This window comes from Anopheles stephensi, chromosome 2, assembly GCF_013141755.1.
Source record: "Anopheles stephensi strain Indian chromosome 2, UCI_ANSTEP_V1.0, whole genome shotgun sequence".
In the NCBI taxonomy this organism is placed as follows: domain Eukaryota; kingdom Metazoa; phylum Arthropoda; class Insecta; order Diptera; family Culicidae; genus Anopheles; species Anopheles stephensi.
Window position 1 is genome coordinate 84,163,870 of NC_050202.1, and position 15,350 is coordinate 84,179,219.

Below are 15,350 nucleotides of genomic sequence, written 5' to 3' on the forward strand. Positions count from 1 at the left end.
CGGATGACACAACGTTGCATGTCATTTCACGCTACCAGCGCCCTCTACATCTCAATACTAAAACTAATAGTTTAAAATATATCTTGTAGAGCATCAACAAGATTTAAATTTGAAATTTAAAAATTCTTTATTTAATGAAAACGCTTTATTTTTACTAAAATGCATGAATCATGTCGAAAACTACCTAATATTTAATGGATACTTTATTGAAAGACTCTAAAGGTATATCTATATTATCAACACTGGATTATATCAAAAAGCGTTTATCAATCAACGTTTTCTTGGCGAGATTATTCTTCAGCACGTAGTTCATCACCACCTCGAAGCACTTGTAAACGATCCCGATGACCACGATGGCCAGCAGATAGTTTCCGGTTAGCAGCACAACGCAACAGAACAGCAACAGCTCAACCTGGAAGAAAATGCTCTCATTGCCGTTGAACAGAATTTGGTCGAACGAGTGGCCATTGTCAATGTAGAAGACGCCCTTGTCTGTTGATGAGATGGAAAAAGAAAGAGGCATATTAATTCGCACAGGCAAAGAAAGATGCTTTAGCTTACTATCCGTAATGTAGCTCTGGAATTCGCAGTTTAAAATGTTCTCCAGTATGCTGCGCTCTTGAATGATGTAATCAAGATCTTTGAGAGCCTAGAATGTGGAAACAAAAACTTAGTCGAGCTCGCAGACACCCGAAGCCGCCAATTCTTACATGATCAACAAACGCGGCAAAAAAGCGATTCACATTATAGTACGTCAGGATCGTCCGTTCAAAGTTGTACTCCAATCGGCCACCGCCCGGGCTGGTAAACACTTCGCTCGTGCTCATCTTGGCACTCCCGATAAGCTGCGGCTGATTTAGATGTTGATGCGGTCCCAAAGAGGACGAGTTTCGCAACGGTGTAATCAGCTTGTCGTAGAACAGCCGGAGATTCTTTGGCACCAGAATGGAGTATGTTTGTTGCTCGGATCCCGGCAGCAGACCCCGATTACCGCACAGGTTATCTTCCTCGCGCTTAAACTGCATTATCATCGAGCACATATCCGTATCGGAGAACCCGTGGGGAGATCGCCCGTGGATGTAATATCCGTACGACTCCATGCTCAGTATGAACACCGATATGTTCGCTATCGACGCGACATCGATAAACTGTTGGATAGCGTTTTCTATAAACCGATCGTGTATTAAGAAATTGTACAGCCGTTGGGCGACGTACACGGTCGTGTAGATAAAAATTCCAACCGCAACTAGGAGCACTTTGTCTGACCCGCCGAGCAGCTCCTGGTTCCGGTGGAGATGCAGATGGAATGCGTTGGAAGCCCAATTTTCGAAACCCAATATCACAAACGCAAGGGCCAGCAGGACAATGTGCGCAAACATGGAGATTTTGCGCTTGGTCGCCAACTCCTGCCATTCGTTGGCGATGAAATAGTTCCGCCAAGCCGAAACGCTATCATGTGAGTTGGTGGGTTTGGTCTAAAAGAGAGGGAGAGAGCACAATTGGATCACTCGGGTTCTGAACAAAATTCCGCCATACTACTCACATTCGTGCTGGACGCAATGGAAGGAGTGTCTAGCTGGTGTAACCGCTGTCCCATGGTGCTAATATCAAATATCTTCGGACGTTCCCAGTCGATGAAGAAGATGTCCACGTTTGCCATGTAGAAAAATACGCGCATCAACTTCAGGAGCTGCAAGATAAAACGGAGCCTTAGGATAACTGTTCTAAACTTAAGAAAAAAAACTCTCACCTTCAAAGCGAACGCCACGTATATGAACACCTCCACCACGTTCTGAACCTCCAGTGGCATCAGCAAATGTATGGTGCTTTGCGTCTTATAGGTGAACAGTGCGTGCAGTACAATAATCGTCAAAACGACCAAGAACGCCGTACCGAGATACGATCCAAGGTAGATGACAAAGTTCCAAAACACCTCCATATCGTAGTACATTTTGTTCTGACGCAGTTTGTAGCAGTAGGATTGAAACACACTCATCGAAAACGCAAGCAGAATGAATATTGGTAGAAGAATCTGTAAATGAAGGTCCAACAAACAGAATATTTGAGAGATTGCTCGCAGGGCAAGATCCGGGAACATTCCGTACCTCCAGTAGAGAAGAATAGCTGTATGCCTTAGCAAACGACACACTAAACTCGAACTCGATCGTACTCTGCGTGTGAGCACCCGTCGAAGTGTTGAGCAGTGCGTACTCTATTCGCACCAGCGGTATCGAGATCCGGTTCGGATGTTTAGCATGGTCCGGATGCAGCCTGAACTCTAGCCGGATCTTTCTCACGTACCGTAGGAAGAAAAATTGATTCTTCACATCCAGCTCCCCGTACAGCTTCGGTTTGTGCAGTTCATTCAGCCCCGATACGGTATCCACCAGCAGGAATCGTTTCACTAGCTGCCAACGATCCGGTTCCGGGTCAGTGTTTTGACTGAAGCCGTTTTCGATCAACACCGGAACCGATCGCATCAGGCGTACCTTCTGCTCGTAGTAGTTCACATAAAGCGATAGGAACTCCGCCTCACCAAAGTCTTCCACCAGTCGGCGCACGTTCAGGACACATGTGCGCTGGTAGTTTTGTCCAAAGCGTATCCGCTGCTCCTGACTGACATCGTACCTCTCGCAGAGGTTCAGATCGGAAAAGCGCATTTCGCGAAACTGTCGCAAGTGGCCATGCAAATCGTAGCTCACCAAGGTGAAATTGAGCGTGTTGTTTATCTGGAAACGATGGTAATCAATCAGGAAGCGTTCGTGTGTTAGGCGGCGGTTATTGGAGCCATGTTGGCCGAACCGTGTGTGCAAATGGTTCGTGACCAGGATATTTGCATATTCGTGTTTAAGGATATTAGGGGTGCAGCGCAAACAAAAAAACCACAACACGTGAGGACCACGTAAGGAACCGTAAGTGCACTTAATAGCACGAGCCGAGATTGAAGGATAATAAAAGGGCCTCAGCAATAAGATGGCCGCGGGGTGTTATTATTTCCCTTTCTTGCTTTTATTGATCGTACCCAACGTCAGTCGGAAGTCTTAATTGTTAAAGAACTCAAGTCTTTGGTGAGCTATTTTCTTATTGATTTTAAATATTAAGGACGTCCCTAGCAGAGCACTCTAACATTGATTGACACATCCGGTACAAGCAATCTACTACACCAACACATGCTTCCATATCGGTCGGTGCAACACCATCGACGACGACCACCCCCCGGGAAACAAATCAAAGCAACCAATGTCAAATATTTGCTCCTAGTAACCGCTGCAAACCCGTCAACAGTAGATCCTAGTGCAAGAGCAGGGTACATCAATCCCTTTTCCCCTTATTGGAACGCAAGGTTTTTTTCAACTGACCCCGGTAGCCATATTGGCGTATCTTATGAATCAGACATGTGATTCGATTAAATATTGATCAAGATCAGTCCGTAGTGACCTTCGAGAGCGGTAAAAACATTTACCATCCAGTCGAGACAACCGCCACACGGAATCACGCATAGCGTTTGGTTGCACTTGACCGGTAATCGATTAGCGGCAGGGAGGAGCAAGTAAATTGTCGAGGTAACATCACAATGTGTAGTATTTTTGGATGTTGGAGCTTTACGGTAGACTTCACCTCTAAACTCTAATCCCAAGAATGTGGGTCAGAATGGGGGTATAGTTTCTTAACCTCTGAAGAATCGTTGTGTTTTTAGGACATGTTCCACCCTCTAAATTCTCCACACGACCTGGTTCCAAAAGTGTCTCCCCGGGTTATGACCCACATCAAACGTAGCGGGGTTATCGTTAAAATTAATCGCGCCGCATACATTATCGCCCGCAAACACACTTTTTCTTTCGCTAATGAGTAGCATGTTCGTCAACTTATGTCGTCGACGATGTTTATGCTTAAGGCTCCCTCAATTAGAAAAAAGGGTCACGCAACCGGCCAAGCGGGCATAACTTTCCTGGGCACGATCAATAGGACAAAGGTGAGTTTCAGAACTCCCTCCGGGAACAAAAGAAACCGGAAGTGATGGAGGTAGTTTGTGGGATTTCACTTGCAGAACTATTTGTGTCGCGTAAGTAATGGCCAATCTTAAAAATAGTACATCAAACTTACCTGGTCTGTGGCGTCGCTATCGTAGCTATAGTCCAAATGCTTCTCCAGCAACTCACTGACGTACTTTCCCCGCCGGTAAAACAGCCCCGGCCGGGCGGCATCGGGTCCCAGCTTGGGCAACAGTCCTCCAACACCACCCGTTCCATCGCCGGCCAGATAGCTCTGGCTAGCGCTAATCACACTAGGCATACTGCCGGTCCCTCCCGCAGCTCCCGGAGCACCCAACGCCGCCAGATCATACGTTTGATAGGTGTAGAAAATGGCGCACGGCGAATGTCGCTCCAGGCTGTAGAAGCTGAGAACGCACAGATTCGCCAACTGCTGGCAATGTCGCACGCTTCGCATCACATGACAAAACACTATTAAGTACTTCACGTTCTTGTACACGTTCACATTCTGCCGGTTCTGGTGCCGGAACCGATTCAGGCTAAACGCTGGAAGGTGCTGTACGTCCCGTACCAGTGACAGCGGTATGCAAAAATTATGAGCACCACGCGGATCGCCGGGCCATCCATCGCGCTCGATGTACAGCACGTTAGCCTTTAGGTCACACTCGCAAACGGACCGCTCGTTGCCGGGCGGAAAGGTAGCGCGCCGCTGGTACACACTTCTGGCGGATTTCGTCGTATTGACGATGCCTACTTGGATCGTTTGGCAGAAGTTGACCGTATCGAACCGTTCGCCGGCCGGGAACTGGGCAAAGAAATCGCTCACGTTTTGGCAAACGGGCCGCTGAAGGACACTGTCATGGTCACGAATGGTCACCGCCTGTTCGTTGCAGGCGCAGGACAGCTCTGGAAGATGGAAAGACGAGAACCGGGAAGGTTGAATTATGTGTGTTGCTGCTGCTGCTCCTTTGGAACTTTAGAATGGTGCAGTGCTCCGGGTGAGGTTATATTTGTTTAATCGATACCAGGGTGGGTAGTTTGGTTCAAAATTTTAAACCAAAATCTATAGACCCCAGCAGGAATACTCACTATCTTTGGACGGGATTAGATGTAATCCGTCGTCGCACAGATTGCACTTGAAGGTGAAGAGATCGTAGTACTCGTTCGGGCGACAGTCGTCGGGTGTGGTATACAGCTGAACGTCGTTCGAGTTGTAAAAATCGGCATTGGCCAGGACGGAGAAATCCCTGCACGAGAGTGCCACTAACAAAAGCACGGTCCTGACCATTGCTCTGCACTGCACCATTGAATATCCAGACACAGACAGCTCCTCCATGTTGCATAGGCTCACGGGGCACACCTCTTGGGCATGGTCCGTCCACTACCAACACTTTCACTTTTTCTCTGGGATCTCCCCCCTCACGAAAGTAGTCCAAGTGAGTCCGAGAGCTCGTAGCTAAACGCGCGTGTATTCACCCGTCTGTATCTTGTGCTAGACTGCATCGTACCTGGCAGCTGGCAGGACTCGCCGCCAGAAGGAAATCAAGCATGTAAACATGGAAACATTTGTTTAGTGGGTATCACCAAGGCAACGGACGTGGTGTGCAAATACGAGTCCTGGATCCAAACACACACACACAACCCATCTGCTGCAACAGATGAAGCTTTTTATTTAGTACAGGTGGGTTGAAGCCTATTTGCCAAAGAAAAATGCTTTTCTTTAGTGATTCCTAGAATATGGGGTGCTCAAGGAAATCTAGCCAAATATCTTTTTATTGTTGTTTTCGATCAAACTAATTATAATTTTGATAATCGTAATCGTGTTTTGTGAGTTTTATTATACTATTTACAGTGCCCGCATACATTTAATCACATTCATTCATTTATTTACGATGTGGCACGTAGCATTTCTTTGCAACGGTCGATTCAAAATCGTTCGAAAGGGGCCCGCATGACACCTCTGCAGCACTGTCATTTTGTTTGACAGTTTCGTTCCCCGTTTTCAGTTTTTTTTTATTACCGACTGTCTCCTGTCGGTTTTATCATTTGTATGGGCAATTTATCCCTCAGTTTTTCCCACGGCACGAGTTTTCTTTCGCACTTTCTTCACTGAAAGCGGAAAACAACCGGCCACATTTGGCTTCCAACGTTTTCCCCGAGCGCACGGTTCTGCAGTGCCGCACTGTACCCCGGGTTCACCAGCCGACCGTAATTAGTGCCGAATATAGTTTTCATCCCACTCCCGGGAGGGTTGACCGCCAGAAGATACGACACCTGACGAGGGGAAATGTTCGAAGAAGCGGATAACTTTGCGGATCTGTTCCGCGGCGGACTGCCGTACTATCTGCTGATAACGCTTCCGATTCTGATCATCTGCTCGTCGAATCCGGTGCTGGCTGCGAGCGAGTTTAGCGTCCAGCGGATGTCACAGTACGATGTTCATGGGACCGCGTACGGTAAGAGGACAGTTCTGCTCCCCAAACCGACCCCCCCGGGGTTGAGGTTAGGGGCGGATGCCTAAATTAATGTTTGATTAACTAGACTATTAACATGGGTTTGTGCTGTGCTGGGTTTCTTCTGCTTCAGGCTGCCGTGCATCGGCGTTGAATTTGGAAGCCAAATCCCTCTACACATGGCAAACGTCCCGGCATTGTGTGCTGACCCGGTTGCAGGACATGACCATCGACCATTTCCGGGAAATTCGCGCCAAGGCGGGTGGTCTTGTGGTGCTGCTGCCGGAAGATACGGCCGCCCTGAGCTTGGAGGACAAGCAGGTAAATATCGAACTGCGGGGTGACCCGTTTGCGATCGTTCTTAAGGAGAAAATCCACCTAAACCAATTAGGCGTAAAGGCTAGGGCACTTTCACTTTGCCGCGAGTTCGCGAGTGCACTAATTGAATTAGAAAAAATACTTGTATTATCAGTGGCTTCTATACTGATTTGCCTTTCCCCCTTCCCCCCCCCCCCCCCCCCCCAACAGCACATTCACCTGCTCGAGCAGGCGATGATGGTGCAGGATGTCCCCATTCCGGTGTACTTCTCCCGGTACGACCCGAAGCTGAATGGCATCATCGATGAGGTAACGCGTACCACGGTGCGCGACCACAAGCAAAGCGCCCAGAAACGCGAATCCGCATTCAGCGAAATATTCGGCTCGATATCCGCCAACGGGTATCAGATAGTGGTGTCCGGTGCATCGCATACCGCCAACAAACAATCCAAGATACCGATCATTCAGGGCGAGCTGGCACCACTGAAACCGGGCAAAGCGTTGGACGGTGACAGTAAGCTGCCGCTAATCATTGTAACGGCCCATCTCGACACGTTCGGGCTGACCAACACCCGGCAGAGCAATGCGGACGTGGCCGTACTGCTGACGTTGGTCGAGCTGTTTAGCAAGCTGCATGCGAGTATTCCAAAGTATCGGCTCATATTCCTCGTGTCCGAATCGGGCCTGCTGCTCAACTTCCAGGGTATGAAGAAGTGGCTCGATTCGAATCTGGACGAAAATGTGCAGATACAGCACGCGGAGTTTGTCGTGTGTCTCGACACGATCGGCAAACTGCTGGCGAACGAAAACATATACATGCACGTGTCCAAACCGCCCAAGGAGGGTAGTTCGATGAACAGCTTCTACAAGACGCTGCGTACCGTCGCCCAGCGGTATGGAAATGTGAGCGTGGAGGGTGTGCACAAGAAGATAAATCTGGCCGACACACTGCTCGCCTGGGAACACGAACGATTCAGCATGAAGCGCATGCCGGCCTTTACCCTTTCCAACGTAAAGGTTTGTATATTGTAGCGGTTCGCTAAGATAGCTAAGGTTCCCCGGTACGATAACATTGCTCTCCCCCTTTTTCAGAGCCATAAAGACCCGATGCGAAACACCATCTTCGACGATGACACCGTGGAGGAGCAGCTGGACGCACTGGAACGTAATGTGAAAATTATCGCCGAAGCGCTGGCCAGCCACATTTACAACGTGCCCGCCGAGGACGGTGCAGCGGGAGAAATATTTACCGGCTCGATGGCCATCAGCCGGGAGCAGATTAAGCCCTGGTTGCACATCCGCTCGACGCAGCAGAACAACGATCTGAAGTATGCGTTCGAAAAGTACCTGCGCAACGTGAAGGTAACGTACGAGAAGCCGGACGCCCGCGAACCGGACTTTATGCTGTACGACGATCGGGACGCGCTGCTGAACATCTACAACGTCAAGCCGGCCATTTTCGATCTGTTCCTCACGTTTATGATTGCCGCCTACCTGACGGCGGTGTACTTTGCCATCTTCCACTTCCCGAGGCTGTACGGTTTCGTGTGTCGCATGACGGTAGCTAAAACCAAAGTAAACTGAATGGTGCGCGCCAGGGGCACACGGGCGGGCGACATCGTCATCAATCGTTTTTAAGAGCACGGGTAGTTACGGTGAAGTGTAGCAGCGAGTAGAGTACATTGTTTTTGGTTCCATTTGCCCCCCCCCCCCCTGTTGAAACTCAATTGCATTAGCATTTCTTTACCACAGTTGGTAGTGTGTAGGATTTGCCCGGGAAACGGGGAATATCATTTAATTTTGCTTCACTCATTCGTTTGGCGTAGGTTGTGCGTGTGTGCGATCATAATATCGTTTCGTTACCCAGTACTACACTAGTCGGTAGAAAGTTGAGTACATAGAAATTCGAAGCCCTTTCGGCGGGTGGTTGGGTGAGATTGCATTTCCCTTGCGTTTATTTCCATGTTTCGTCTAGGCTAGGCACCTCCTTCTGCTACCGAAAACAAAACCGTTGAATGGTTAAACCTCAAGTGAATCGTGTGAAAAACCCGAGCAAATACAATAAAAAACAAACAAATCTAATAGCCATTCGATTTTGTTGCATGGCTCATGGTTTTGAGTGATTTTACAGCGCGAATATGCAAGGGCGAAGAGAGTAAAATTTGATTTGGTCAATTTAAATTCAATTCAAAACAAACAACGGTTTGTTTGGTAGCCATGATGGCGTTTGAAATATTTCACAGCTGCGTTTATACTCGTAGACGCGAGACTGAAACTACATTAACGACAGGTTTAAAGCTATGCCGGAAACTTAGTGAGCCACTTTTTTAATCATTTAGTAGTACAAATGTACACAATCTACTAATTCATCACAGAAAAAGCACACACATCGGGCCTACTTCCGAAAACCCCGTCATATGTTTCAGTTGTCGGACAATCGTGTCGGATGTTTGACAGCTTGTCAGTTTATATTTTTGTAACGACAATTTCCGAAGAAGCGAAGGCAGCAACGCCAGCGTTTTGTTCGCTTGTGTGTTTATATACGGATACAGAAAAGCGAAGTAAAATAGACGCGCTGTGACAAAATTCAGTTTTCATGGCTAAAAATCGAACACCTGGTGTTCGTCGGTGTGCAGAACGTGTGAATTGTTCGATCAAAGCGCGATAGTTTGCGAAACGTAAGCGCACACGAAACCGCGCATCCTGGGAAGAGTGGCACCACGTACCGGTTAGGTTGATTACAAGAAGTGTAGCAAACCAAAGAAAACAATGGCTTCTACGATTGACAAGTAAGTTTTTGCCCCTTTTGCTTGCATCGCGCATCTCATCACGATTTAGTCTACTTCGATAACCCTGTGCGTAATGTCCTCCGACAGACGTCCCAATTTCCGAATATCGGATGTGGAAGAACTGATGCGCGAGACGGGAATGGACAACTCGGACACGGGAATCGGAATCGTCAACTACTTCAGGCGCAGGCATGCTGATTTCCACCGCGGGCGGCTGTTCGATGGGTCGGACAATCAGATAAACTTTCGGCTGGATAATTTGCAACCAGTTCAGCTACCACCACCGGCACGCACCAACGACACCGAAAGCAGTACGGAAGCACGGGTCGGCGTCGTGATGGTCAAACCCCTGTCGGAAATGACCGTGGCCGAACACAGAGCACCGTCCTTTATAAGCCCGGGCCGAGTGGCTGACAATTCACCATCACGCAACTCGCCAAGGCAACTTTCAAACGGCATCACTATTGCTCCCGGTAGAAGCTCGGTTCACGTAAGCCCGATGGTATCGATACCATCGGTTCGGAAAAGCTCGGTTAACAGTCTTCAGCGAGATCTCATGTTGCAGAGGCACAGACGGGAAAATCAAGCGAAGATGGAATTGCTTCGCAACAGTGCGTCCCAGCTGGCATCGAGTACACCGATCGCGGGTGAACATTCGGAGCGTCGGGGCGAAAATTTGCTTGAGCTGAGGGAAACGATTTCTCCCATCTATGAGGATGCCGAGCATGGAACGCCGCTGCAACGCGTACAGCGTACGAGAAGTGAGAACCACCGAGAATGCGTGGTCCCGGGGCCATCCGCTACCTATGCCCGTGCCATACGTACCCCGATCCCCGCTACGCAGGACGCACCGGACGGCATGGATCGAAATGATCGCGAACACACTCCTCCTGCCCCGGCATCGGACGAGAATTGCATGGTTGTGGTACCGGAAACACCTAGCCCCGTGCGAAAATCACCCCGGATTCCGAGCACTCCGTTGCGCGGACTCTCGTTGACGCAAGGGTCCCATCTAGCCGTACCGGCGCTGGCACAGCTTCGACAGGGTCAATCGAACCGTGCGCTTGACATTCGTAGTCCCGTTGCTTCCACACCGTCGCGAAGCATTCTGAAGATCCGGGAGAGTAAGTATGCGTCGCCAAGATGTAGAGTAAGCTTTTCCGAGCAATTGGTTTCCGTGCGGGAAATGACACCCTTGTCGGATGATGCGCATATGACGTCGGATGAAAGCGACGAAATGCAGCTAAATGAAGCGGTCAGAAACAACAGTCCAGCAAAACCGGCCAAGGAGGACGAAAATGCGCACCACTCTCGACGGTTGTTCGGAAGCAGACGCTCGAATGCCGTCGAAGAATGGGATGAGAATGCTTTGCACGAGTCGCCCAAACGGTGCAATAATCGTACGAACGGAAACGTGGTTAATATGTTGATGGACGATTGGAATGATTCGGTGTCGGAACGGATGGAGGTGGACGAATCGCTAGAGAACCGTGAACCTCCTCCGGTTGCTCAGCGCACAATCAACAAATCGTGTTCGATCACCAACATCGACACGCCGCGTACGGTTATGATGGAAATTTTCGATCCACCGTCAGCGTTTTGTGATGATGAACAGGAGCAGCAGGAAGAGCAGGGGAATGGTTTGAACGTAGAAAAATCGGCATCAAAGCGATCGGATTCGACGCGTAAGAGGAACCAGGTGGAGCAGGGGAATGGCTTGAACGCTGAACGACCCGCACCGGAAGCCCCGGTATCAAAGCGATCGGATTTGACGCGTAAGACGCAGCAGCAAGAATCCAGCGGTGGAGCAGGCAGCAGCGATGGAAATGATAGCGATGGCTCTTCGCGCCGAAATTCGACCGTCGAAACGAACGACCGCATGCCAAGGGTTTCGCCACGGAAAATGTCCAAACCATTCCAAAGCAAAGTCCCAGAATCGAAGCGATCGGATTTGACGCGTAAGACGAAGCAGCAAGAACCCAGCGGTGGAGCAGGCAGCAGCGATGGAGATGATAGCGATGGCCGCACGAACGACCGGATGCCAAGGGTTTCGCCGCGGAAAATGTCCAAACCATCCCTTAGCGTGACACTAACCAATGTGCACCAGGCAGAGCGTATCGTGAGCGTAGATTCGCCGAACGATCATGTACCGCTGGATATGATACAAGCGGTCGATATGATCCACAGTCGTGTCAATTCCGAGCTGGCGGATGCCGGCGACACCAACCACGAACGACGAACCACACTAAACATTCCCTCCAAACGACGCCTCACCAAGCCGAAGGTGGACGCCGAAGCGGAAATGTATTTAAAAACGATCGAAACGGCTGGTGTCCGAGCTAAGGCCGCGGGCAAACAGCGCAAGGAACGGCGCAAGCTGTTTGCCCAAGAAGTGGCGGAATCACAGCGGGAAGATGAAGCGAACGATGAGCCGCAACCACTGCCAGTGACTCAAGATGCCACGCAAGATACACCGATCGAGCAGGAGCCTCAACAGAATCTGCCGCGTTATAAGATTAAACCGTTGGTAGTTCCGGTGCACCGCTTATCGGTCGGCACCATAAACAGGGCAACACGCGACACAAGTGCACCGGATGCGGAAGAACCCGAATCCAGCAAACAACAGCCGGCCCGGGCCGCCATCGAATCTCCCGTGCAGGAGAAGCAAAACGAAGAGCAGAACGAAAAGGGTGATCGTCCGAAAGTCCACGAGCACGAACAGCACGGTGATGCTGTGGCCGAGGAGCAAAGCGCTCCTCCGGGTAGGGGTAAATCGAAGCGGAATGCCCCGAAACGAACCGCGGCCAAGAACAAAAAACGGTTGGAAAAGTCTGACGTTACGATGGAGAAACATTTGAAAAATGTTTCCAACCAACTACGGCACCAAATCGAAACCGAAGGTCCGCGCCGTAGCCACCGGAATCGGCGACTTGCCGCCGAGATACTGCGCAACAATCCCAACACGTTGCAAACCGATGCACCGAAGTACGTGATGCCTACGATAAAGGATGTGCTGAAGTACTATCAGCTGGCGGAGAGGCCGACCAAAGCTAGGGGCAGGAAGGCGAAGAACGAGAGCAAGCCCTCGGCTGCTAGGAAGGAGGCTGAAGTTTTGAAAGAGAACGTGCCTCCAAAGCCGGTGCCGGAGGAGAAACAGAGTGTCGAGTTGGCGCGTAGCACAAACGAGCGAGGTAGATCAAGGAAGAAGTTTGAAACCCAGAGGGAAACGTTCGATGAGGATGGATTTCGCGTACCGACCATCCCGGTGCACGACGAGCTACCGGGACCATCGTCCAAACGGGGGGTCGACCACCGTTCCGTAACGAGCGATTCGTACAATCCGAGCCTCCCGCAAGGTGTGTCCACCGATTCGGGTCTTTCGTCCGCCGTTATGACGGTAGGTGTACGGGTGGCGGGTGCTTTGGCAGCCCAAAAAAAAAACAATAATTTCTTCATTTTAATAACTGTTCCCGTTTTTTTTCCAGAGCGAAGATGCAACTGGCCCTGCACCACCACCCGTGAAGAAGTTACGGGGAAAACAGGTGCCGAAGAAGCAACACGCCGTAGCAGAACCCGAACCGTCGTGTTCGTATACGTCCGCACCGGCAACGGCAGCATCGGATCGTAGCGATATATTGGCCGAGAAGCGGAAAACGCTTGACTGGATGATGATGCTGATGGAAAAGCAACAGGACCGGCCGCCCGCGTTACCGATGGTGGAGCTGCAGGGGTTTACCCATCTGTCGGTGGAGCATTTGGTATTCGAGGAGCAGGACGGCATCGAGTACTCGTTCTACGTCTACTCCAACGGGGACAATTTTGGCTTTCTACGATTTCCGCCCAAAGTGGAAAAGCGACCCACACGCACAAAGCGCTGTTCGTTGGTAAGTGATCGTTTGGCTCGGGTCATTCTTGTTGGACACAATGATATTTAAGTACCTATTCGTTTCGTTTTCTTGTAGAAATTTCTCATTCTTAGTGGTTTGTTGCAATTCACCATCAACGAAGTAACCGTAAAGGCTGTTGGAGGCGATTTTTTGATGATACCGATCGGTAAGCAGGAACAAGTTTGATGTTTTGTTTTCATCTAAAAGTGTTTACATGTCTAAAAACAATGCACTGTTGGCGATGCACTACATAATAGTAGTAGTAAAAACCCCCTTTGCGCAACTCTGTAGCGGAAAGTGAGTGTCCATGGGTTCGCTTATTCGCATCGCTTAATGTTTTAAATATGCGGACGATCCATGCTTCGATCTGGCAAACCCTGCTCTCTGTTAAACTGCCTTGCATTGTTTTGAAACAAATGGACACGTGTGTGATGGTTTAAACAAACGTACTTTTACTAACTTCACATCCTTTGGTTTTGTTTCTCTCCCGCACATCCAGGTTCAAACTATCATATTGTGAATGGATCGGACACGTCGCTCATGTTCATGATCAAATCCAGTGAAAAGCCAGTGAGTGAACAAACGAACCGTAGCAACAAATAGCAAGCGCCCGGTACGAGGAGACGGGCACCATGGGCTAGGAGGATTGTTAATGATTTAGAGTAATAGAACAAAAAGTAACCGCTTTTGCCATTCGACCACGGCGAAAAGTGGGGTTGGCAACAGCAGTACAAAACTATATGCAAATTATCTTCTTCTTTTTTTACCATTTTTCCGGGGTTTGGTGATTAGTGCCGTTTCGAGATGTGTTTCTGTGTGTGTGTCGTTAACTGTTTTTGTGCATAATTTCCCCCACCCCGAACTGATTGGTGTTAATAAATTGGAATAAATGAATGAATTATGCTATTGCCTTGGGGCGAAACGATACGTTGGCTATTATTTTACAGTGATCAATCCCAATCCCAATCCCCCCCCACGTTGATCGATTAAACCATCCATTAATACAGACAAAGCAAACGAAATGATGAGAAAAGAAAACGTTTTGTACACAAACATTGGGGGGAAAAAATGAGCTGCACACGTGCTCAGCCGGCCCCCCGTAGTCTCTTAATGTAGGGCATCGTTCCGTCGAGCAAACCCTGCCCCGTACCACCGGCTAAACTCATCCGTCAACTTTCTCCCCCAACACACTCCAACCAAACACCGGCTGGAAGGGAAAAGTTGGTGCCACCACCTTACATAATGTCTGGTTAGACACGTGTGGTACACCGCACACCCACCCACCGTCCCCACAAAAATCCACCCTCCCCCCCTTCGTACTATGACCCACTTTTTGCCTCTGTCTTATGATTTCCGTTCGGTTTGTTGTTTGTTTTTCTTCCGCGGCGCCCACGCGCCTCTTTCGTTGGTCGTTGCTCGTCTCGTCTGCGGCCCCAATGATTGAACGCAGCAGTCCCACGGCATGAGCCGGTGGTGAACGAACGGATGTCATCGCCGGTGCAAAAGCGTAGTGGAACTATCCGCTGAAGAGATTACGGATTATGACGTTATGTTTATTTTAGTGCGCGAGGAAGCAAGTTGAATAATTTATGGGAATTCAGGTGGGCGCACAGTATTCACTGTGGGAAGAACCGTTTTGCATGATGGTTCCGCACGATGCGTGACACGATGTTTGAAATAACGAATGGTTTTCCTCACCAGTACTGTCCACTTCAATTAGACAATTGTATTCCTCAATTGGGGCGGTCCGGTGCGTGTCTTCACACGGCAGGACCGGGGTACAAATCCCATCCAGTCCGCCTCCCCGTACGCAGGGCTGACTACTTTGCTACGGGTCACAGAAAGCCAGAAATGGCAGGCCGAGACCTCTCGAGGTTGTAGAGCCAGGGAAGAAGAAGAAGAATTCCTCAA

General features: G+C 49.5%; 3 protein-coding genes across 4 annotated transcripts; 2 read left to right on the forward strand and 1 right to left on the reverse strand.

Moving 5' to 3' along the window:
- Nucleotides 1–126: 126 nt before the first annotated feature.
- LOC118503624 (meckelin) lies at nucleotides 127–5,491 on the reverse strand. Its single transcript, XM_036037111.1, has 8 exons — nucleotides 5,082–5,491; nucleotides 4,105–4,898; nucleotides 2,106–2,729; nucleotides 1,751–2,032; nucleotides 1,544–1,690; nucleotides 711–1,475; nucleotides 562–649; nucleotides 127–492 (listed from the first exon to the last, which is right to left on the reverse strand). The coding sequence occupies exons 1-8, from the start codon at nucleotides 5,326–5,328 to the stop codon at nucleotides 248–250; spliced, it is 3,192 nt and encodes a 1,063-aa protein (XP_035893004.1). The 5' UTR covers nucleotides 5,329–5,491; the 3' UTR covers nucleotides 127–247.
- Nucleotides 5,492–6,001: 510 nt separating this feature from the next.
- LOC118506274 (nicalin-1) lies at nucleotides 6,002–8,855 on the forward strand. Its single transcript, XM_036043187.1, has 4 exons — nucleotides 6,002–6,448; nucleotides 6,579–6,766; nucleotides 6,974–7,780; nucleotides 7,856–8,855. The coding sequence occupies exons 1-4, from the start codon at nucleotides 6,280–6,282 to the stop codon at nucleotides 8,345–8,347; spliced, it is 1,656 nt and encodes a 551-aa protein (XP_035899080.1). The 5' UTR covers nucleotides 6,002–6,279; the 3' UTR covers nucleotides 8,348–8,855.
- A 374-nt stretch (nucleotides 8,856–9,229) lies between these two features.
- LOC118506273 lies at nucleotides 9,230–14,366 on the forward strand. 2 transcript variants are annotated; one of them, XM_036043186.1, is made up of 6 exons: nucleotides 9,230–9,552; nucleotides 9,640–11,440; nucleotides 11,600–12,949; nucleotides 13,038–13,436; nucleotides 13,515–13,605; nucleotides 13,939–14,366. In XM_036043186.1, the coding sequence occupies exons 1-6, from the start codon at nucleotides 9,533–9,535 to the stop codon at nucleotides 14,040–14,042; spliced, it is 3,765 nt and encodes a 1,254-aa protein (XP_035899079.1). In that variant the 5' UTR covers nucleotides 9,230–9,532; the 3' UTR covers nucleotides 14,043–14,366. The 2 variants fall into 2 exon arrangements, with proteins under 2 accessions (XP_035899079.1, XP_035899078.1); XM_036043185.1 differs by having other exon boundaries at nucleotides 9,640–12,949.
- The last annotated feature ends 984 nt before the right edge of the window (nucleotides 14,367–15,350 follow it).